The sequence below is a fragment of the Ixodes scapularis genome, unplaced genomic scaffold, assembly GCF_016920785.2.
Source record: "Ixodes scapularis isolate PalLabHiFi unplaced genomic scaffold, ASM1692078v2 PGA_scaffold2__306_contigs__length_199485367, whole genome shotgun sequence".
In the NCBI taxonomy this organism is placed as follows: domain Eukaryota; kingdom Metazoa; phylum Arthropoda; class Arachnida; order Ixodida; family Ixodidae; genus Ixodes; species Ixodes scapularis.
In genome coordinates this window covers 143,539,165-143,563,576 of record NW_024609857.1, presented here as the reverse complement: position 1 = coordinate 143,563,576, position 24,412 = coordinate 143,539,165, and the positions used below count along the sequence as shown (strand labels likewise).

The 24,412-nt window shown below is 49.3% G+C and overlaps 1 protein-coding gene across 1 annotated transcript; it reads right to left on the bottom strand.

Annotated features, from left to right (window-relative positions):
- Positions 1–1,755: 1,755 nt before the first annotated feature.
- On the bottom strand, positions 1,756–2,621 carry LOC121836619 (uncharacterized protein K02A2.6-like). The gene has a single exon (XM_042291573.1). The coding sequence runs from the start codon at positions 2,608–2,610 to the stop codon at positions 1,756–1,758; it is 855 nt and encodes a 284-aa protein (XP_042147507.1). The 5' UTR covers positions 2,611–2,621.
- Positions 2,622–24,412: the final 21,791 nt, after the last annotated feature.

Genomic DNA, 24,412 nt, shown 5'->3' with positions numbered 1-24,412 from the left:
CTATTTCTCTGCCTAGTACGTGCAGTAAGCTGTTGGAGCATGTGGTGTTTAAACACATATCGACATATCTTGAACAAAATAATTTCTTTACTAGTTTTCAACATGGTTTTCGCCAACACGTACCTACCATTACCCAACTGACAGAAGCTGTGCATGAATTTGCATCTGTGATTAACGTAAGGGGGAAAACTGATGTGATTTAGTTAGATTTCTCGAAAGCCTTCGATCGCGTATCGCACGAAAAGTTACTGATAAAGCTGTCACCAATTTTAGATAATCCTGCTATCTTGAAGTGGCTTGAAAGTTACTTATCTCTGAGACAGCAGTTTGTTCAAGCTGACACCGCATGCTCCGGTACCACACACGTAACCTCTGGCGTCCCACAGGGATCGGTCCTGGGGTCTTTGTAGTTTTTAATATTCGTGAATGATATTGTTTCTGGAATTTCAGTAAAGATCCGACTGTTTCCGGATGATTGCGTTATTTTCAGAGAAATCAAAAGTTCTGCGGACTGTGAAGTACTAAACTCCTCGTTGGAAAAACTGTCTAGATGGTGTGGTGACTGTAAAATGTCACTAAATTTATCAAAGACTGTATGTATGTCAATTACTCGAAAAAAGGAGCCTATTACTTTTAATTATTCGATTGGGAACCGTAACCTTCAGAGAGTAAGTTCATGTAAATATCTGAGGTTGACAATAACGTCTGATCGTAAATGGAATGTTCACATCAATCAAACCGCTAGTAAAGCAATGCGGAAGCTTGGTTTCTTGCGTAGGTATATGAGGCAGGCCTCCTGTGATACAAAACTACTACTGTATAAAACTCTTGTTCGGCCAGTGCTGGAATATGCAAGCGTCATTTGGGATCCACATACCTCATCTTGTATTTCAGAACTTGAGCGAATTCAAAAATTAGCAGTGCACTTTGTGTATAACATATACTCCTCATGTGTACATCCATCAAAACTCTGTAATGACGCAGGCCTGGGAATTCTAGAGGAACGAAGGAGAATAAACCGCCTTAAATTTCTTTACCTTATTGCCAATGACGAGCTTGGAATAGAGAAACATAAATATATAACTTTTTTTTACCCCAGGTTTACCAGATATACACATAGCAAAACAATAAAGCCATATAAATATAAGAACGATACATTTAAGTTCTCCTTCTTTCCTCGTACAATCATCGATTGGAACAGCCTACCACCTGACGTTGTAAATGCTACCACATATTCAGGTTTTTGTTTTCTGTTGTCACAGCAAGTGCATCCTGCTTGAAAGTATTTCAATGTACCACTCCTGTTAAGATCTCGCAAAAGATTGACAGTATCAATAAAGAAAGAAAGAGCCGTATGCAAGGCTTAATTTTTGAGAGCTTGAGAAATTTATTTATTTATACATTCATTTATTTATTTCAAGATTCCATTAATTACACGTGGGATTACGCTAGGGAGGGCATATACAAACCTCAGTGTGCACTGAAGGAAAAAAGATAATATGAAGGCATGTTGGGAACATCATTCCTTTTACATATGCTTGTTATACTTTTAGTTTGTGTTATGTCTGCGGTGCAAGGAGTGGCCAGACGAAGGAAGGACTGCGAAACAGCTTTATTTCCGCAGAGGCCGGCAGCGATCTGGCTGCGCGTATGACGGTGCTCTTCTTATAGAGCGCCCGGTGACGTCAGTACTACGCGTACTGCTGATAGCAACGGCAGCGGCCTCTAGCACTTCCTCCACCGCAATTTGGAACGTCATGAGGCTTCATAGCGATCGGGGGGTCTTCTCTGGCGTTGTGGGTATCGCCGAGGCGCAGCGTTAGTGGGGGTGACGGGCACCGTTTGTCTTGCGGAGACAGTAGACGGAGGTGGTACGTCGGCTTCAGACGCAGGATAGATGGTGTCGGTATCGTCCTCCCCCACAAGGGACGGCGCTGTCACCGCAGTAGACGCTGAGCGCAGGTGGTCCTTGTGTCGCCTCCAAGAACGGAGTCCATCCGGTGTCCGCACCTTGACCACGTAGGACACTGGTCCCGTCCGCTGCAGTACTGTTGCGTGGAACCATGTGGGGCCGCTCCTGAAATTACGCACGAACACTTCATCGTTCACTTCGAACACACTGTTAGCACCCCTGCGCCGTGAAGTCTGTTCAAACTGACGTGCTCGGATAGTACGATCCAGAGCCGGCTTCAGTGCATCCAACCGTGTTCGTGGCCGACGACCCAAAAAAAGAAAAGATGGGGTTTCTTGAGTCGTCGCATGCGGAGTGTTGCGATATGTCAGTAAGAACCTTGACAAGGTTTCCTCCATACTTTCAGTTGCAGGGCCTTTTCGTAGTGCGTTCTTTAGGGTTTGCACAAATCTCTCTGCGAGTCCATTGCTGCTGGGGTGATATGCAGAAGTGAGAACCTGTCGAACTGCCTGTTCTTTAAGGAACTCTTTAAACTCGGACGATGTAAACTGCGCACCGTTATCACTAACCAGAGCTTCTGGTGCCCCATACCGAGCGAATAAATCGCGCAGTTTTGTTATCGTCGCTTCTGCGGTGGTAGACGTCATGACAAAAACCTCCGGCCATTTAGAATGCGCGTCTACAATGACTAGTAGCATACGACCGCGAAGAGGGCCCGTAAAATCTACACGTACCCGTGACCACGGTTGTGTCGGCCATGACCAAGGGTGCAATGGTGCCTTTTCTGGCATGTGGCGCTGCTGTTGGCATGCCGTGCAGTGTCTCACTTGGTTCTCCAAGTCCGTTTCCAAGGAGGGCCACCATACGTAGCTTCGGGCGAGTGCTTTGCTCCGCACTATTCCTGGGTGTCCCTGGTGTAGCTCCTCCAGGACCAGCTGTTGAAGTTTCGGGGGCACGACGACTCTCATTCCATGCATCAGGCACCGCTCGTGGACTGTGAGTTCCCTGCGTCGTGCCATCTTTCATGACGTGCGACAGCACAGCGCCGAGACCATACGCAGACGCATCGCAGGATAGCTGCAGCGGGCGTGCCGGGTCGTAGTGTGCCAGCACCTCCGTCGAAGACAAGATTTCCTTGATGGCTTGGAAGGCATCTTGACATTTCCGATTCCAGCACCAGGGAGCATCCTTCTGTAGTAACCTGTAGAAAGGCTTTGCCAGCGTTGCTAGCCGTGGCGTGAATTTTCCATAGTAATTTATCAGTCCAAGCAGTGAACGCAACTGTGCGATGTTAGTAGGCGCTGGGGCATGCAGCAACGCTTGAACTTTTTCCTCGCTTGGCTTGACGCCGGTCTCGCTGATAATGTGCCCCAGATACTGCAGGCTTTCTTTGAAAAATTCACATTTTTCACGCTTGACGCGAACACCTTTCTGCTGAAGTGTACAAAACACGGCTTCAAGGTTCCTGAGGTGTTCTTCAGCGGTTGCTCCCGTGACGAGAATATCGTCAAGGTAGCATATGACACCCGGTAGTCCTTTAAGTATGTTGTCCATAATGCGCTGGAACAACGCGGGCGCAGACGCTACTCCGAAAGGGAGTCTGTTCACCGCAAAAAGCTCTTTGTGCGTGTTTAGTGTGAGAAGTTTTTTTGAGTCCTCCGACATCTCTACCTGCTGGTATGCCCTGCTAAGATCTAACTTGGAAAAGTATTTGCCTCCGGCGAGCGCAGCTAGTATTTCCTCAAGTTTGGGCAGGGGGTACTGCTCCGTGTCTAGGACAGGGTTCAACGTTGTTTTGTAATCCCCGCACACACGTATGGTGCCGTCCTTTTTAACTACCGGTACAATAGGCGTAGCAAACTCACTGGTTGACACTTGCGTAATGACGCCCATTTGTTCAAGCTTCTGTAACTCTTCCTCTACGGCCGACCGGAGTGCGTAAGGCACGTTTCTCGCTTTGAGGAACTTCGGACGTTGCTCTTTCAAAAATAAAGTGGCTCGCTCACCTTCTATCTTGCCAAGGGTGCCGTCGAAGATGCGGCTGTACTTGGCTTGAAGTTCTTTTAGGCGTGCCTCGTACTTCTTGCTTGCATCAGACCGATGAGGGTCCGACAGCTTGTGTACGCCGCAGATGTTGTCCCAGTCCAGACAAAGACGTGTGAGCCACTCGCGGCCCAAAAGAGGCGGGCCATTGTGGTCAACTACGTAGAGGGGTAGAACGTCCTCTTGACCCTTGTATCTTACGGACGCTTTGACGAAACCGCAGGGTTGCACGACTTCCCCGGTGTAAGTCTTGAGGCGTAGCTCGGTGGGTTCAAGCTTCAAAGGAGGCTGAAATTTCTTGAACTGCTGCTTCGGTATTATGGACACCGTGGCTCCCGTGTCCAATTCCATGCTCAAGGAAGTTCCTTGAACTTCCACGTCGACGGTGATGGGTCGCCGGCTTTGCGGTGACAGCATCTTGACGTTGAATGTGTCGTCGCTTTGAAGAGTCCGGACCCACTTCTTTCCGCCAACAGTCTTCTTCTTGGCACTCCGACATGCACGCTGAACGTGACCCTTCTTGCCGCAATTCATGCACTTATCTGCAATGTGCGGACACGCCCGGGCGAAATGCTTATCAGAGCCACAGCGATAACACTCGAACGACTGTTTCCTTTTCGCGGAATCTTCGGTACTCATCTTGTGCAAGTCATCGCTCCTTTCTTTTGCGTGCGCCTCCTGAACATTTTTTTTAGCTTCTTCTAACGCGAGTGCGCGTTCAACGGCTTTTTGAAATGTCAACGTTTTATCCTCTGCAAACAAATACCGCCGTATGTCCGCACGGAACAAACCGCACACGAACCGATTTCTCAGCGACTCATCTAGGAAACCGCCAAATTCACAGGTTTGAGAGAGCTTCCTGAGCTCCGCTACATATTGCGCGATACTCTCGTGTTCCAACTGACTACGGCGATGGAATTTCGCTCGTTTTCCAATCGCTGATACTCTCGGTGACAGCTTGTTTCGCAGCAATTGGGTTAGTTGCTCTAGCGTGTTTTCTGACGGTTTGGCAGGTGCCGTCAAAGACTTCAAGAGACTGTACGTTTTAGGCCCAATAACGCTTAAAAAAGCATGCACCTTGAGGTCGTCAGGTATTTTGTTGATCAGAAAAAAGGACGTCAACCTTTCTTCATAAGACTGCCAGTCACTCACAGTTTCATCGAAGGCTTCTACTTGGCCGATATGACTGGAGGATGCCATCTTGAGAAACTTGCTGTCGCCGAGTACCCAGCGGCGTGCGGTGATGTTTCGCTGTCTGTTTGGACGCAGCTTCAAGGCTTCTCACCTTCGTCTTGGCTTTGTTGCCCCCATCTTCGCCGCCAGTTGTTATGTCTGCGGTGCAAGGAGTGGCCAGACGAAGGAAGGACTGCGAAACAGCTTTATTTCCGCAGAGGCCGGCAGTGATCTGGCTGCGCGTATGACGGTGCTCTTCTTATAGAGCGCCCGGTGACGTCAGTACTACGCGTACTGCTGATAGCAACGGCAGCGGCCTCTAGCAGTTTGTTTAAAATATTGTTACGGTTTTAATTTGTGAAGTCAAGCCCATAGAAGTGAAGCCCATGGTGCCTAGAACGGATCGAATTGTGCCATTCTTTTTTTTTTTTCACGCGCGTTGTCGTCTTCTTTGGGTCCTGGGACGCGCCACAGGCGTGTCGCCACATTACCCACTCGCCAGGTGATTTCAGGCATGCATCATTTTCTAGGAGCATCCATACTCCTCCGCGACCACCTGGCATTGTTTTAAGGTTCGGCAATTTTTCTTCGTGTTCTGTTACCCACGTTCACTTGTGCACAACCACAAAATTCGCATCAACATCACAGTTCTTCACAACACCAACTTCCAGCACATAAGCGCTATCGGTAGATAGGTGCGCCGTCTTGTTACGTGACTGTCAAAACAAATCTTGCTTTCTTTGGCACTGATGACGTATCCAAACAAAAATCGCACGCACTACTCCAAAAAATAAAATGCCCGCCAATGACGAAAACCGGCAGATACTGTCAACAGTTTGTGTAGATTGACACTCATGATGCCAACCGTTGAATGGCCCAGATGACGGCCCAAAAAGCGTTCGAGTCCAGCCCGCACCTACGTGTCGGCAAAAAAAAAAAAAAAAAAAGAGCCGTGTTAAACGCGGGGGTGCGAGAGAGAGAGGGGGAAAGGCAGGCAGAGGAGATGCCAGTGGCATCTCCATAGAGTCCCATGGGATGCATCCGGAAAATCGGCAAGAAGAGGGCGAGAGAGAAAAGTGGGGGAAGATAAAGATAGTGGCGACGAGCAATCGACAAGCGTTAGTTCCGGGTGCACGTATTTTCTCAGTCGTTCCCAAAATATTTCACTGCATTCTATGTTGGCCCACAGAGAACAGGTATGGGTATAACCCGGTCCAGCTTGCTCTCAGCTTTTTCCGAAAGTCTAGCACCGGCCGTCACGTCTATGGGGTCTACGAGGCATGCTGCTTTTCGCCGAGATTTTTTTCAAGTCTGCATACAGTGGAAGTGCTGCGATTGGATTTCTCTATAATGCCGTCCAGACTGAGTCGCTCAAGTCGCCCCTATGAAGCAGTCAGTGATCGTCAAAAACGCCGTCGTGTTCAGTCACAGCTCGCGGACCGTTTTCAAGGCCATAACGCTTCACGCGTTGAAATGCATTACTGCTCGGATCAAGGTGCCTGTGAGGATATGAATGACGCCCCCCAGGAAAGAAGTGGCAGTGCAGATAACGGCGCGTCAAGTTCAGTCTCCGATCAAGGCCCTTCAGACGCCTCCGACGACCTCAGTCAAGAACGCCCAGCGGACGGGATCCCACTTCTGAAACCATTCCCGTGCACGCAGCGAGAGTACCAGCTATGTGCGATGGGGTGGGTAAAGCACGCGCGTCAGCAGATTAATCACAAACAGAACAAGGTAAGCGGTGGAACATTCCGCGCAGTATGACATCGTCTCTTGTTTACTTATTTACGTGACTTTGTTTGTTTCATATACTTCAGGCTGGCACATCCAGGGACCTCTTTTGGCGGCGCTCCGTATTGCATCTCGTGTCTGAAAATGCTAAAATAAACAGTTCGCACTAAGCCCATGTTTTAGTTACTTCCTTCGTACTTGCATGAGAGCAACTTGCCTTCGCAATAATACTCAAAAGGTACTTTTCTTTTTAATTAGAGGGAGGCGGAAAGAGGGGTTAAACACAACGTCTTCCACACGACGCCTAGGGAACGTAATTTGGAGTGGCTTCTCGACGTTCTATGAACGTCGTCGGTAGTTCGGATACACACGTATCATAAACGTCGAGGGAGGACGCAACGGCCCACTGAGACGTGCATGTGACGTGTGACAAACGTCATTAGAAACGTTTTTTCAACCTTCTGGGCACGTTTTCTCGCGGACATTTAAAGGTTGCATCGACGTCGAAGGAGGGTAACGTTCGGACCTTCGACGTTGTACGACGTCACGTTACAGACGTCTTCGACGTCTTTTCGACATTTTCTTCACGTTTATGTGCTTTCACTTTCACAGGAAGTTCGTTCTTAAGTTCTTCCTACCAGCTTCGATCACCTCTGTATTTTGCTGAAACGTCCGAATGGGTGCAAATTGACAATCCAGAATTATTAACGAAAATAATCCCTGGAGAAGGGGAACAAGAGGGACAAAGGACAAACATAAATCTCCAAACACAGCTAGGTGACTGGTGAGCGACCGAAAAAATCCGCCTGGCCCGGGATCAAACCCGGGCCTCTCCATTACAGGTGGAGCGCTCTACCAACTGAGCTAACCAGGGGTTAGACGTCAGTAGAGCAAACGGGTTTTATCAGCTGCCACCAGTCTAACACCCCCAAGGGTGAAGCTCGGTCGCTCACCAGTCACCTAGCTGTGTTTGTAGATTTATGTTTGTCCTTTGTCCCTCTTGTTCCCCTTCTCCGGGGATTATTTTCGTCTTTCTTGTCCAGCTCGCTTGCACCTTTGCATTTAATTGCATTATAGTTATAAGAATTATTCTCAGTAAACAAGGGAAGATCAGAAAAAATGGAGGAGGGTAGTTTTAGAAACATGCTGTGCGGTAAAGGTGCTTTGATGTCGTATCTGCAGGGTGTCTTCCCCCCCCCCCCCCGCCCCCCCCCCCCCCCCCTCTAAAACAATTACAAGGTTTGCATCACAGCAAAAATGACTGACTCAATTCCAAACGCTCATGCTCCGCCCAAACGCAGTGCCAGCGTTCAGGACTAGATGCCAAAGTTTTACAACTAACCTTTATTTTATTAAAAAAGTGATTTTCTTAAATTTTCAATGGGAAAATGGCGGCGACGAAGCCTTCCAATACATGAAGCTGAATGGCACCAGTTACCGAGAACGCGGGCCCCATTTTGCCGTTGAAAGTTTAAGTACATCACATAACTTTTTTTTTTTATAGAGATAACGGTTAGTTTCGAAACTTTGACATCTGTTTCGGACCGCTGGCACCATATTTGGGTAAAAAATGAGCGCTCGGAAGTGCGTAATTGATTTTTGCGGTGAAAAACTCACTTATTTTGGTACACTCTGCTCAGCAGGGGTCAGAGCACCTGGCCCCGCAAACTACTTCGTTTCCCCAAACACTCGTGGCAAGAAGCGCGTTTTAATGGTCCCACACAATCGCGCCGTCCCTCACAACACCGCCGCAAGCGAAAATAGTGTGTATCTCTCAGATACATGACTTGCACAGACTTTACATCAGCTGCCATTTTAACTGCCTTCTCGCTGTTCACGTACCTTCTGCAGCATACACTTATCATCATCAAATTTGTTTTCTGTCATAAAAAAGTGCAATGATGGTTTCGATGACATGATATGCAAGTCATTTATAAGGAAAGGTTCAGTTTCCTGGTTAAATGCAGCATTCGCAACGTATCAGCCAAGGAGGCACCGTCCAAGTCATGGAGTCTTTGAGCATGGAGAAGTTTCACGGGCATGGTGACTAATAGTGAATTTCACTGGAAGATTCAGATCTGTTTACAAAACTTGCCAGCGAGGAGGAAAACCGCTCCGTGGCACCTGCTCCACATCGGCGAGCGGAAGGAGGATGCCGCATTCTTGGAGCGACCCGCCGGAGACGGTCTGTCGTTCGAAATGGCCGCAGCTTCAACTTGCCTGAGCCCGAACTTGACGAGCTGAATGAAATCTCCAAAGACCAATCAATACTGTTTCTGTCCACCAGCAGACGAAATACCCGAAACAGGTCGAGCGCCAAAACACGGAGTCCATGTCACAAACAGAGGAATAGATCTGCGTTCGCCGCCCCTCAAAGGCGGGGCAGACAGTGATTGTCAGCGGCGGAGCTCAAATCGGTGGTAAGACATACTTGGAAAAGTGAAAGGCGTTTACAACTCCCTGTAACACCGAATTGGAGCGCAGCTCTTGAGGAGGAGGACGGAAGGGTACTGAGGGTTACATGTTCTCGGGGCGGGGGGGGGGGGGGGGGGGGGGTCATGGGATTTTGGGGGGTCACGGGACCCCCCAGAAAAATTTTTCCGCTAGATTTAGCGGGAAATTTTTTCCGCTAGATTTAGCGGGGAAATTTTTCCGCTAGGTTTAACGGGAAAAATTTCCGCTAGACTTAGCGGGCAATTTTTTCCGCTAAATCTAGCGGGGAAATTTTTCCGCTAGATTTAGGGGGAAATTTTTCCGCTAGATTTAGCGGGGAATATTTTCCGCTAGATTTAGCAGGGAAATTTTTCCGCTAGATTTAGCGGGGAATTTTTCCCGCTAGATTTAGCGGGGAAATTTTTCCGCTAGGTTTAACGGGAAAAATTTCCGCTAGACAGCGGGGAATTTTTTCCGCTAGATTTAGCGGGAAATATTTTCCGCTAGATTTAGCGGGGAAATATTTCCGCTAGATTTAGCGGGGAATTTTGCCCGCTAGATTTTTCCGCTAGATTTAGCGGAGAAATTTTTCCGCGAGATTTAGCGGGGAAATTTTTCCGCTACATTTAGCGAGGAATTTTTCCCGCTAGATTTAGCGGGGAAATTTTTTCGCTAGATTTAGCAGGGAATTTTTCCCGCTAGATTTTTCCGCTAGATTTAGCGGGGAAATTTTTCCGCTACATTTAGCGGGGATTTTTTCCCGCTAGATTTAGCGGGGAAATTTTTCCGCTAGATTTAGCGGGGAATTTTTTCCGCTAAATTTAGCGGGGAAAATTTTTACGCTAGATTTAGCGGAGAAATTTTTCCGCTAAATCTAGCGGGAACTTTTTCCGCTAGATTTAGCGGGGAAATTTACCCATAATGCACCGTGCGGTTACGCCGACGGCGACGGCGACGCCGCTCAAGCCGGAAACGGGCCCCTAAGAGCTGCGCTCTAAAAAGTAATGCTATACGCACGACGAGACGTTTTGCTTGTCGCCTTATTTATGGGGGCGAAAGGAGAGGGTGGGGGGGGGGGCGCTTGTCTAAACACGCGAAAATGAATCACGCGCTAGCTTAAGATAATTAATACACAAAGGTACATAGCAAACCATCACTTGCACGGTCGTTGCCCAGTCTGTTCTTTTTTTTTTATTCCACAATAATACAACGGTGGCATGCAGTGTGCCAAGGTAAACAGTAAGTTGTGGCAAGATGAACACGCCTACCCTTGCGCCTGCTTTTAGAGCGCAGCTCTTAGGGACCCGTTTCCAGCCTGAGCGGCGTCGGCGTAACTGGGCGGGGGGGTCACGTGACCCCCCCCCTGAGGTCCCGTGACCCCCCCCCCCCTGAGATCACGTGACCCCCCGGGGTCACGTGACTACCCGCAGGTGACGTGACCCCCCTCAGTACCCTTCCCTACTCCTCCTCAAGAGCTGCGCTCCAATTCGGCGTTACAGGGATTTGTAAACGGCTTTCATTTTTTTTTTCCTAAGATTTTCTGTCCTGCTCTTTCACGTTATTCCTCTCGGGATCGCAGATGTCAGCACTTACAATATTCCAAGCTCCTATCCCGCCTCTGTACACCATGAACCATGCGAGGCGGCGGCTTAAGTTACGAGACGCAATGCACACACCGCGAGCACTGCTCGGTACACAACCCGCCGCGTAAACAACCGCCCACCGGACCAGACCGGACATGCTCAACCCCCGACGCGCATGAGCAGTGCAGCGTTGCTGTCGACTCCCGGGGAGATCTCCCGAAGTTGACGGAGCGGTCGCAGTGCAGTCGGAAGTGTTCCACAAAGCTTGCGCTGCCACAAATCTGCGAGAGGAAGATTGCCAAGTTGAACCGGACCTACCAGAGAAGATGCCCGCTTCAAACGTGGCGCTCCTGGAGCGCTTCAAATCTGCGAGTGGAATCCCCCATAAGAAAATGCTATAGCGCATGACAGATGAAGTGCAAAGATATAAAGTGAGGGCTCAGGTAGACGTGCACCTAAAACCGAATGTAATGTGAGCCTCCCAACGGAAGTATTTTGCAGTGTTTCAAGTTCTACCTCATGCTGATGTGTGACTCATATGAGGAATATCATTACATATCCATGTCCTTTTTGCAGCAAGGCATCATATCGTGTATAGGATTATTTCAAAGAATTACACAATTCGCGTATTTGCCTCCAAATCCATCATGTAAGCACACGATTCACCTTTACATACCCGGCGACCCGGTGTTTTACAGTGCCGAATATGAAACAAAGAAACACGCTTCCGCAGACTGGCCAGACAGCTACACATTTTCAAGTATAGTGCTCCCGTGTCGATCTCATGAGGTGATGTGAACTTCGTACAGTTCATTTAGGTAACGGTACAACTTTATTAAACGACTGGTTGAAAATTTAGCAACGAAAAAAATCTATCTTCTTATTAAAGATATACATTGTAACTGAATCAATCCCCGTTATTGAAAATGTTATTCAAAATATTTTTGGCGTTTTATCCCGGATAGGCACGTGTAACTGGGATTTGCAGTGTATAAAATACATTTGTAAAAAGCGGCCAACAATGTGTGCAGTGACGAGCCGCAGTGACTGGCAGGACCATGCCACTCGCACGAGACAACAAACAAGACCGCGAGCTCAAGCGCGAGGTCTCAACGATCGTGTGCGTGACGCACGAGAGCCTCGGCTTCTTACGTCTCGCCTTGCGTGTCTTTCTTGCCGGTGAGCAGTAGGGCAGATCCCCACAGTATTTTGGCGCTCAGCGCGGGGCCTACTGCTCTCCCATGGCATGGACCGGAGGCTTTTTTAGGCCGTTTAATGTTCCCTTTTATTCGATTTTTTGCATTTTTACCCGTCGTTCGGCCCGTTAGGCCCGTCGGGACGTTCCATATGGGTTCTGTTTCGACCACTTGGATTCCTCCTTCGAACATTCGTTGTAATTTAGCTCCTATGTAGATTCCCCGTTTTGTGCGTGTGTGTGTGTGTTTTCTGCGTTTTGGGGTTTGCCATGCCACGCAGAGCTGCCGCTGACGAAGCCAAGAGTGGAGACGAGCCTGACCCGGAAGGCCTTATGGCTCGGGTGGCCAACCTATGTGACACGGTCACACAACGTCTGCTGCTAACAGGCTTGGGACTTCAAGGTCATGGCGCGCGTTACCATGTGCCGGTCCCGACCTAAACCGGCTACGACGACCGGAAGTCCGTGGACGCTCGACTTCCTCGCAGAGCTGGCGGGTTACAAGGTCGTTCCGGGCGCCTCGGACGAATACTTCCTCGCGCGCGTTTTTCCCGCTGTGTTGCAGGCGAGTGCCGCCCGCTGGTGGCACATCGTGGCCCCGTTCCTGACCTGGGAAGATTTTCGGCAAAAGTTCCGAGAAGAATTTCTTCCGTCTGGGTACCAGTCTCGAGTCCAGCAAGAACTGGACCGCAGGACCCAGCACCCGGGCGAGACCCTGGTTGAATACCTCCGGGTGATGAAGGAGCTCTTTGACAGGGCCTTCCCAACGACATCGGAGTCGGACAGGGATGCTCGGCTCGTACAAGAGGGTCACCCAAGTTTCCGACCCTATACCTACATGGCCGCACCTACGAGACCCTTGAGCACCTGGCCCGGGACACTCCGGCATCCGAGAGACGCTCCAGGCAGAGCACCAGTACCGGCCACCACCGCCGCCCAAAGAAGCTCTCGAGCCGTCCTGTGCCTGGTCAGTTTTCGTGCCCAGAAGAGGTCCGACTGCGCGCCAACCCCAGGAGTATGGCGCGGTCATCCCCCCCCCCCCTCCCTCCCTTCCTTCTCTCCCTCCCCCCCTACTCCTCCCCCCCGGTGCGCTGGACCCCTACGCCTTCTGACAGCGGGAGCGCGAGAGCCCACCCCCCGGTGGCTTGGATTCCGGCCTAGTGCCTGGCCGGCTGGATCCCGACCGCGGCAGGAGGAAAGCCGTTTAACGTCACACCCCCGGGATTCACTACGGGGCGCGGATCGCTGGCACAGCAAGGGAGGCAACAGGCCGCAACAACAAGCCCCGAGCAGTCCGACCCACGGCACTGACCGCCGCACCTCGGTGCGCCGCTTTGGTTGCGGCCGACAAGGTCACTTCCCTGACCCTGACAAGGTCACTTCCCGCGACTGCCCTGACCTGCTCAGCAACCGTCCGGCGGTCTCGAAAAACCAGCACGGCTGACGGCGCTGACCCCTGAACGCCCACCGGCCACGGTGGCCACTGACAACACAGCAACGCTACCGTCGGTATGTCGGATCCAGCCTGACCTTGAATTAATTGAGCCTCGTATGACAGTTACAGTGCTCGGAATAGCTGTGGCAGCGCTGATTGATACCGGTTAGAGTTTGTCGCTTTTGGGGAACTATCTGATTGAACGCTGCAAAAAGCAGAAAGTTAACCTGCGCGAGTCTAACATGCGCTTACAGCTAGCGTCGGGACCAGAAATGCTCGCGAGTTAAGCCGTGAGGTTACAGATCGGGTTTAACGAGAACAAGCGCCGTCAGCGTTTCGTGTGCTTACCTGGTCTCGCGGTACCGATTATTGTGGGGCGAGATTTCATTTTCGGGAAGAATCTGGTTCTTGCCTTTCCGAATAAGGGCTACCGATTCGGTCAAACCACGGAATTTATCCCGTTTACAAGGCGCGAAAATTGTATCGTGAGCGTGAGCAACGTCGGCGCTAGTTCTTCACCTTCGGCTCCCCCAAGCGTGGTAAGCGATTCCTTGCACAGGTGTCCTGCTACGGACCAGCAAAAGCGACGACTCCAGAGGCTCCTGGAAACATTATCCCCCATGTTTGCAGAGAATCCCGGCAGGACTGGTATCTCGCGGCAACAAATTGATACGGGGGACACAAGACCTCTGCGCTGCAACCCTCGGCCGGTCAGCGTTCACAAACGATCCCCTCTAGAGAAGGCGCTAAAAGAGATGATCGACACGGGTTCAGTGCGTGAGTCGCACAGCCCTTGGGTTTTCCCGATTGTCCTTGCCCCCAAAAAGGATAGAACGGCTCGGCTTTGTGTCAACTATCGCCGCCTGAATGCGGTAACCGTTCGTGACGCGTACCCATACCCTTCAATTGAGTCGATCGTGTACAGTTTGGGGAACGCAAGCTTTTTCACAATTCTTTACTGCAGTCGCGGTTTTCTCCCGATAGAAGATGAACCCGCTGACATCGAGAGAACAGCATTTACATGCTACACACGATTGTACGAGTTTGTGCTCATGCCTTTTCACGTGAGCAACTGTCTTGCCACATTCTAACGTCTCATGGACATCGCGCTTGGGGACGTGCGACAAAACTACAGTGTACTAGAATACGTGGTAGTCTTGGGACCGGCTCGGCTCGGCAATGGTAGCTCCTGAGGCGGCGTGCGTAGACAACAATCGTGGCGTTGCAGTCGACAGAGCAGCAGAAAGCTGCTGAAGCCCGCCAAATTTGGCAAATATTTGTTCGCAACCGCTCCCAACACTTTTTGCTTTTTTGTCGCATTCATTTCGCACATGGGTTGCGTCTGCGAGCGACTATGTCTTCTTAATTCCCCGTGCTGCCTGTTCTGTTAATTTAGTTGCGCGGACGATGGACAAGTAGGGGTTTCGTCAAAATGGCCCCGCGAGACAGCGACAGAGGTACTGTTATGTGCCTGGCTGCTGGACGAACTACGGCGGCACGCACGTGAAGGGTGAGAAAGCAGCGTCTCTTTCACCGTTCCAAAAAACAAAGCCGTAAGAGATGTTTAGGAAAAGAATCTGCAAAGACAAGACAAACGCCCTGAAGACAGAAGCGTTGTCTGCGAGCTGCATTTCGAGCCCAGCTTCATCCTTCGCAATTACGTTTACGTAATTGGCGGAAAGGAAGTGAGAATTTCCCCCGGACGCCCCGCGCTTGCGCCAGAAGCGGTACCAACCCTGCTACCAAATATGCCCCAGCACCCTTGTGGTGAGACTGTCACACTGCCCGCACCACGAGACGACAGAAAGCGGATGGCAAGTCAACCACAGACCTTCGCTGGAAAGCGTTCGGGGCTTGCGCAAGAATTGGACCCGTTGCCGCAAGACGTGAACACCGAGGCGCCTGCAGCGATTCCCTAGGCCATGATTCATCAGGCCGAAATTCTTCCCGGTTGCTCTTCCCCAAGGCATCGGTCGCGTTGCTATACGTTTCCTGAACCTGCCAACGCCCTACTTAGTTGTTTAAAAGTTTGCCCACTTCGACGGAATTGCATACTTAGAGACTGCTCTCGAGCAAAGATTAAGCAAAATTAGCATCAAAAGGGGAGTGCTTGTTTTCTTTGACAAGTTGCCTGGTGTGGTGTGCCAAGTGTACCTTCAAGGCCACTTCGTAGATGACACTCCTGTGAGAACAACTCACGAAGCTGAAGAGGCACTTCGACGGGCTGCGTCTCTCCCACTCTGCGGCGGTGTCTTTTCAAGTACAGCAATATCAACAACGGATCTCACTGAGGGACTGCGACAGAAGATTCAAGATCAAAACGGCATCATCTATAGCACTGACTGCAGTAGAAGGAGTCTGACGAGGGTTAATTGTAATATTTTTTCTTCATTTTAAAGACAGACCTGTTTAAATAGAACGGTGTTGAAAGGGAGGAGGGCATTGAAAGCAGCTGCCGTGTTGCACAGTCCTAGAATTTTACACGCTGAACTAAATAGCTTGAAGTAAACAAATCAAAGCAGCAGATTTACAGTTCTTTCAATTAATTGAGGATTCGTTGTTCAGTTTTTTTTTTTTTTTTTTTTCATTTTAGATGGACGTTGTGTGCAGTGCAGGCGTCTTCGCAAGTCTCTCCTGACCAGAAAATTCAGGTTATCGACGAGGAAGCCCTTTAAAGCCAAGAGCCAAGCCGAGAAGTTGAGGGCCTCGTTACAGAGAAGCAAGCCGTCTAAAAAAGAAAGTATGCAGGCTTCAGAAAACACTCGAAGAGATGAGGGCAGACGCTGCTTCAGTAGAGAAGGGTGTACTCGAAGAACGTTTTAAGAAGCTCGCACCAAAGCAACAGCTGACAGTAATGCAGTGCTTTAAAGCATCCAGAAGGTCAAGCACTAGAGGCATGAACTTTTGAAAGGAGTGGAGACTAAAATGCATCTTGATGAGGATGAGAAATCCTAAAGTCTAGGAGTACCTGAAAAGACAAAACATTTTATCTTATCTTTTCTAAGCACCCTTAGGAAGTAGATGACTGGGTACAGAAGCGGTTTTGGCTATAACAAAAGGCTTTTCCAAATTCTAAGGCAAAAAACAGCTGGCTTGCCACCGTTCCAGTGCCACGGTGGTTTGGTGGTGGACGAGATAAAGTATTCGGAAAGTCTATCAGCCGGGGCGTCAGGACCTCTGACCAGCGATGCCTCTTATGTGACCACGGAATGGTGGTGATGTTCGTACCCTTTGCCGGCAAATGGACACAGACCTTTGGGGATTTTTGCTTTTCACGAGAATGTGAAAGCTGAGGTGCTTGTCAAGATTTCGCTTGAAGCAATGGCCTTGGCTGAAAGTGCAGGTCCGTTTCCGGACTTCGTCACTTGTGATAGAGCTGCATGAAACAGAAAGATGTGGAGGCTGATGGGGGTGGGAGCCACAGCAGAACAGCAACTTGCAAAGACCACCATCCTGTTGATTCGAACAGAAACCTGCATTTCCTCTCAGACTTTTCTCATCTCCTGAAGTGTCTGCGGAACTCACTGCTGAAAGCATCGTTGAACACTTCAGATAGAAAGGTGGGATTTCTCAACATTTAATGTATTCATTACTACAGGGAAGTTTCACATATTTCTCTTCGTCATTGGGCGAGCCACCTGTGGCCATCCTGTTGAACGCTTCGCTCGGTTTGTCTGCTTATAACTGGTTCTTTGCTAGCATCGAGTTTGATGTCACCAGACCTGTGAAGTGTAACGGGGACGTCCAACGATGCACAAAACTTTGCATTCTTCTTTTTTTACATCCCTAGATGTCTTGGGCTCTCCCCACCGCTGCAAATGGTGTCCGTTGAAGCTGTCATTGTTGTAGGACGTCCGTCCTTGATATTGCTGAATGCTTCGAAAAGGTCGCTCGCCGGCGGATTGTTCTCAGAATTTGGTTCCGGATCCACTACATGTGAAACGAGCCCGTTACCATTAACCTATGCGGTGCTAGCCTTGACAGCATAGCACAAAATTGTTGACACCGAGTATAGATGACCGCAGTTACGGTGACATCGTATCATGCACCTGACCCTCACGCCGTGTCCGTTAGCGCTTCTGTGTGTACAAAAATAAATTAGTGTCTGCAGATGTCGGTGATGGCTCCTCCACATATTGTGCGAGATACATAAGTGTACAATACATAAGGGTACGTTAGGATTCAATAACGTGTCATAGGTGTCGCTGTGACTGTACTGCTTATTCACACAGGACTACTGAATGTTTTTTCCATTGGTATATGCAGGTAGGTACCTGAAATGCAAGTATTTGCCAGCTTTCCTTTATGTTGCTAGATGCTGTGGCTGACACAGCCGCTCACGACTGAAAATAACTCTAGCTTGCTTAAGATTACTCTTACTTTGCACTGAACGGTACATGCGAAGATTCCCTGTATAGAAGGTTTGTGTGTTTGAGCGAAAGACTTGTCATGGAACACACATGTGATATATGACATGGTTGTCATGTGTCAGGTATTACGTTGCTCCCGTGAATTGCTTTGCATTTTTTCCTTAAAGCAGGCGGTCCGTATTTGCTTCGCATTTCCTTTTGTTGTTTTGCAGGTGATGATCGACCACTTTAGACAGGCCTTCAAACTGGACTTCAACAACGTCACCTTGAAGGCTATGCCCTACATGACACCCGGTCACCTGGCTTAAAACTCCTTCGAACCGATCCGAGTCAGCCTTGCGTTCCAACTATTTGGGCCACATATTCTACAAGCTCTGCATCTTTCCTAACTGCAGATCGAGTGGGTGTACCCAAGATTTCATGCGACTCAGCAATTTATCCGGAGAATTCATTTATTGACAGTTTAGCTGCTCGTTAGCAGATTACACCATTTGCTACGTGTTGCGAGACAATTTATAACCACCATGTCCCACCTGACATGTCTGTCGTCTATTTATGATGTGCAGGAAGCTTGGGATGTCATCTCTATCATGACTTCTCGGTTCTCCTCCAAGGCCTTGTCGGCCGACTGTTGGCGAGAAAAGAGACTCTCCGAGTTCCTTGAGTACTTTACGGACCGGGAGGAGCAGGCAGATGCACAAGGAGGAGGCTTCCTGAGCAAGCCCACCGCTAAAGGCTCCAGGGTCACCATCAGTAGTTTTTCCAGTAGTACTCTCTCGTTGCTCACTTACTTCGCCAAGGAGCTCGGTTACAGCTATCTCCTGATTGCCCACCACTGTCAGGATTGCATAGAAAATCTATTTGGAATCGTGCGGCAATCTTCTGGCTGCAATGACCATCCGACGCCTGTACGATTTCTTGTTTCGGTCAATTGCCTTAGTTTCTACAACGTTGCCAGAAGCGTAGCAGGTGAAAACTCTGCACAGGATGTTTTTAGCTCACTGCTTTATGTACGCGACCAACTCTTGCCCTCTCAGAAAAAGGGGGAGGTTGTCGATCACCTGATCACTTCAGGAAACCTCCAGGCACCTGAGGAACGCCTCTCTGTAACAGTTATAATTGAGCACGACTATTAGTTTATTAGTTCCTGCAGCAGAGGCCGCGAGGAAAGATGAGGCTTCCCTCACAGAGCACTGCGATATTGGTGGGCTGTTATATACATGAGATAGCCTCTTATGCTTTGCCGGGTCTGTGGAAAATATTTTCACGGACTGCTTTAATGAAAAAAAAAAGACACATCGGGACAATATTTTAGATATACTTTCTCTTATTAGCACGGACCTTGAGCAAACTGTTGGATGTGCGGATCATTGCACAGATGTAAAGTCACGAATAGTGAACTTATATGTTTTGACTCGACTTCACTTTTCGACTAAAATGTTAAACAAATCCAGTCCCGGTAGGCGCATGAAAGCAAAGCACGTGAAGATAAGTCGTTGTTCTTGACTTGCCTGTTTTTTGTTTTGTTTTTTCTGTCCAGTGACGTGCTTTGAATTCTTGTAGTTTCGCGGCCCCATTTGGCTTCCACAATCGAATGGAGGATCGTGGTTATGTCACAGACATGTAAAAGGTTGTTACTTCAGGCCTATATTTTTTTATCACTTTCGTGCTATTTTGGTAGAATCACTTCTGCTTTCAAGGTATGAGGCAGATGAAACTTATCTGACTGGCGGAAAGCAATTGTCGTTTGGCGTATACTTTACTAGAGGCGTACCATTTAGGTTGACACTTGTGTCCTGATAAGTTACATGTTATGTTTGGTGTGAGGAGGGTGTCAATTTGGCTTCTCCATTTTAGCATTGTGCGTTGTCAGTTGAGCGTGTGACGGAGATGGGTGAGTGGTTCTCTTCTGCCATTCTTGTAATATTTTGGTTCGGTTAAAGTTAAATGCTTTTCAGTGTTTGTAGCCAAGGGGTGGACGGTCTTGCTTCGTTAATATCTTCTCGAACGAGCTGGCCTTTATTCACTGTGTGGCATGGTACCCTCTTGAGTGTGGCCCAGAGGCCTGGGTTGCTGTTAACAGTGTCATTGCGTGAGGTGGAAGTCTTATGCCCCTCAACGCCTCTAGCGCTCCATGGCTTTCAAAGCAGACTGTGATGCCCTGTAGTTCAGCATCTTCTTAAACGACACCTGCGATGGGTTGCACCTCCCAGCTATTGAAAGATGATGCATTGTTGTGTTTTTTTTTTTATTTGTATGGTCGGTTGTGGCCATGGCACCTTCCTATGTATGGTGTAAGTAGACGCCATCTGTGTGGATGCAGTTTGTGGGTTGTGGTTGTATTGAGGGTAAGCGGGCTTTGGGGGTCTTTTCTTTGTTAATAGCATTCTGAGTCCATGTTCCTAGAGATGGCGCTGGTCGTAATGTAATGGTATGGTGTTCCATGGGGGCGGTTCGGTTGGGAGGCAGGGGAAAGCGAGGTGCTGATCATGTTCATGATCAGGTGTGCTCTTACCAGTTTCTTAAAAAAGTAACTCGTCGGTGTTTCTACTTTGGTCCAACTAAAAACCTAGTATTTATATTGGTTTCTTTCTGGAGATGGCCTATCCTGCAAGTATTAGCTGGATGCGGATACAGCTCTCTTCTGCCTGTGATCGGTTGGAGATGAGGACCATAATATACTCGGCTTTTTCTGGGAGACGGGACTGTCTCAACGTGTGAATGTGGTCACAGATGGTGCCTAGGTCTTTCTGTAGTGGTGCTCTTGTTGTGCTGGAAGCCTTTGCAGCACTACAGGCAGTGATGTTATCCACATCTACTACTGATGAAATATTGTGAATTTGTGGGGTAGGTCTTTGATTGCAACATTGAAAAGAGTGGGGTTAGAATGGCATCTTGTGGCACCCCGGTGGTAATGGCTCTCTTTGCTTCTGTACTCTCATACATGGATGTGTATGGCACGGTTGGTGAGAAAGCCTCTGATGTAGGCTTCTAGTCGTTGGCCGTGGCTGATTTTTGAGATTTTGTGAAGGATGCCTTGGTAACGGATGTTGTTCAAAGCTTTGCGGATGTCTATTCTGGTTATTATGCGGGAATGGGTTTGTTGAAAAGGGACCATAACATTAAATGAGTTAAATTAGTTGCGTGTCAGCTTTGTTGTATATGATTGAATAAATTATTCTTTGCTCTATAAAAATGCTCTATAAAAGTGTCATGGCACATGAACCATTCCTTTCAGGTGATCGTGCGCTGCTTGCAACACGCACCAGATGGTTGTCAAGCATTAAAAACTAATCTCTAAACGACCATCGCCTAGAAGGTTATTTGCATAAAAGCGTTAAACACGGCTGGTTGAAGTTAGGCCTACTAAAACCGGTTTCGGGTTTTAGTATGTCTGAGACGAGTTTTGGTATGCGTGTCTGTTGCGACATACTCCGTCCCACACTGCCATGAAACAGAAACTACATTGCCATCTGCCATACGTAGTCAATTTTAGATCCATCCGCTAAACGTTAGGTGTTTGTCTGATTGACAGAAGAACTAGGGTTTTCATTTAAAATTATGACCACCTCAGGATCCTAAAGTCGTCGCTGACGCAACGCTGCCACAATCCTAAAGTCGTAGCTGAGGCAACACTGCCACAACTTTCAAAATCAAATTTGACGTTCGTATGAAGCGACAGGATAGGAAACCACTAGATGCTCGCCTTCAACAGGCGCTCGTTGCCTACTGACGGGCTTTGACTGCGTGTGCGACGAAGTGTAATTATCAAAGGCAGAAAGCGCGTGCTCGAGGCAGAGCACCTACTGGGTTCTTAACAGGGCCAGTCTGTCTTTGGGTACGGCGACACTAGTTTACGCTGTAGATGAGAAGTTAATAAGTGCAGTACTTCTGCAAGCCAGGGTTTCTTAACCTGCATCACGCAGTAGTGAAACACAACCTCACGTCGGTGCGATGCTCATCTAGATCGAAACATACATAGGCGTGGATTGAACCCTGGGTCATGCAACGCGAGCTTTTGGTCCGGGTGCTCCGATACGCGTTTGCACGCTCGATTACCGCTCCTTTTCTACAACAAGAGCTAGAAAACAAGCTCATGTAGTGGCTTTAGGCGGTACACTCAAGAGTTGCAATAAACTGATATAAAGTCAGAACGTAACACACTTGTCAGTTTCACAGTTACGTCGCTCACGCAAATTCTCATTGCAACTAATCCTGACTGACATGTCAATTTCGTATTTTCACACTCATCGCGGCGCGCAAGCGCACAACCCTGCTGCCCATGCGCTAGTGTCGCCATCTGTCGTGATCTACACCACGCGCCTCACGCGAGGGGGCTCATGTGCGAACACTATACCGTATTCTAGTGCACTGTACCAATATCTCACACAGATCATTCTACGGCAAAACGGCAAAACTTATCTTGGCGGTGCCAAGCAACGGACTCGTGCCGCGAGTCGCGGCCCGTGCGAGCTCGTGAAAACAGTGACAACAAATCCTCTGGCTTGGGGCCATTTGGTGCTGGTGTCGCCATCTCGTTGAACCAGTTAAAAAAAAAATCCAACGAAAACTGCCCTGTCAAATTTATTTACACAAATACGCGAATACCAAGGCATTTGGTTTTCTCATCGTGGTGTAAAACTTAAGATAGGAGTCGTCTCCAGTACGTATATTCATTCGTTTTGTCGCAGTTATCTGATAAGTAATTTTAATTTCAAAATTACCTCGAAATGAGCTCAAAACAGTCAAAATGATCGTATTGCTAAATTTTATTAACATTTCCAGCTCTCTAAGGGTAAAATTCAAGGATCGTACACATTTCTTACATCTTCATAATGAAGCTCAGAAGGAATCAATGCTCTGGTGCATTCCTGAAACTCAGGTTTGTGTAGCGATATGTGCCCATTGGGTGGCGGGCGAGTGAATCTCTCTTAAAACAAATCTGTAAAACCTTGTGGAGATCTGGCTGCCCTCCCCCGCGCCGACCCTCCGGACCCTAATTTCGGGCCTCCGAGATACGTCATGCCTCGGGGGAGCGGCCATGGCCTCGCCTACCAAAGATCCGGGTACGGCGCTCCCCTAGGCCAACTGACGTCACGCGATTGGCTTCCCAAGACAAAGGGGCGAAGGCTTGAAAAGGGGAAGCCGGACAAAGGAAGGCTCTCTCTTGGACGGCAGCCTCTTGGACGGTGACGCTTATGAACGGCGGGACACGAAGTATGGTGCAGCGGTGACAAAGAGACGAGGACGCTAGCGCGGGATTTGGCGGGAGACGGACGCAGGCGCGGGGAAAGTGCGGGCAAGACGTCGAGTGGCGGACTCGACAGACGGACCGGACGGCGACCCTCGACGACGATGTCCCCATGACGCGGTGTGAACGACCACTGCTGGGACTTGGAGCAGCTGCAGTTGCAGCGGACTTACCCCCGGCCTCGCCGATGACCGTTTTCCGATCCCGAAGCCCCCCAGGCGTTAGGTGAGTGAATAAACCCTTTTGCCGAGAGCGAAGTATTGCTGTGTCATGTTCATCCGGGGACAGGGTCTGTGGGAATCGGAGTTAGAAGCCGGCAACCTCAAAAGCCTCCTTTATGCGTATTAACGCAAATGCATGTAGTTCACAGGCGAGCTAAAGGAAGATTACCATTATAGAGATATTGTCTATCCCAGTTCGTTTTAGAGCGCAACCCTTAGGGGCCCGTTTCCGGCTTGAGCGGCGTCGGCGTCGCCGTCGGCGTAACCGCGCGGTGCATTATGGGAAATGTCCCATAATGCACCGCGCGAGCCCCCCACCGGGGTCACGTGACCTCGTGGGGGGCACGTGGCCCGCCCCGAGGTCACGTGACCCCCCGAAGTCACGTGACTCCCCTGAGGTCACGTGACCTCGAGGGGGTCACGTGACCCCCGAGGTCACGTGACCCCCGCCGATGTCGCGTGACCCCCGATGACGTCATCGTCACTGATGACGTCACCGGCATTCACATCGTCATCGTCATCATCACTGATGACGTCACCGGCATCCACATCGTCATCGTCATCATCAGTGATGACGTCACCGGCATCCGCATCGTCATCATCACTGATGACGTTACCGACATCCGCATCGTCATCGTCATCATCACTGATGACGTCATCAGTGACGTCACTGATGTCGACACCGGCATCGTCATCGTCGCGTCACTGATGACGTCACCGACATTCACATCGTCATCGTCATCGTCACTGGTGAAGTCATCAGTGACGTCACTAATGACGTCATCGGTATCGTCATCGTCACTGATGACGTCATCAGTGACGTCAGTGATGACATCTTCGGCATTGGGGGGGATGGTCACGTGACCCCCAAGGTCACGTGACCCCCCTGGTTAGTTGAACCCCCCCCAGTACCCTTCCCTCCTCCTCCTCAAGAGCTGCGCTCTAATTCGGCGTTACATGGAGTTGTAAGCGGCTTTCACTTTTTCTACCACTGTCACAATGTTTTCGTCCTTCTGCCCCGGTCTCGATTTATAGTCATCACTGCAGATGCGTATGTGCTTGAGT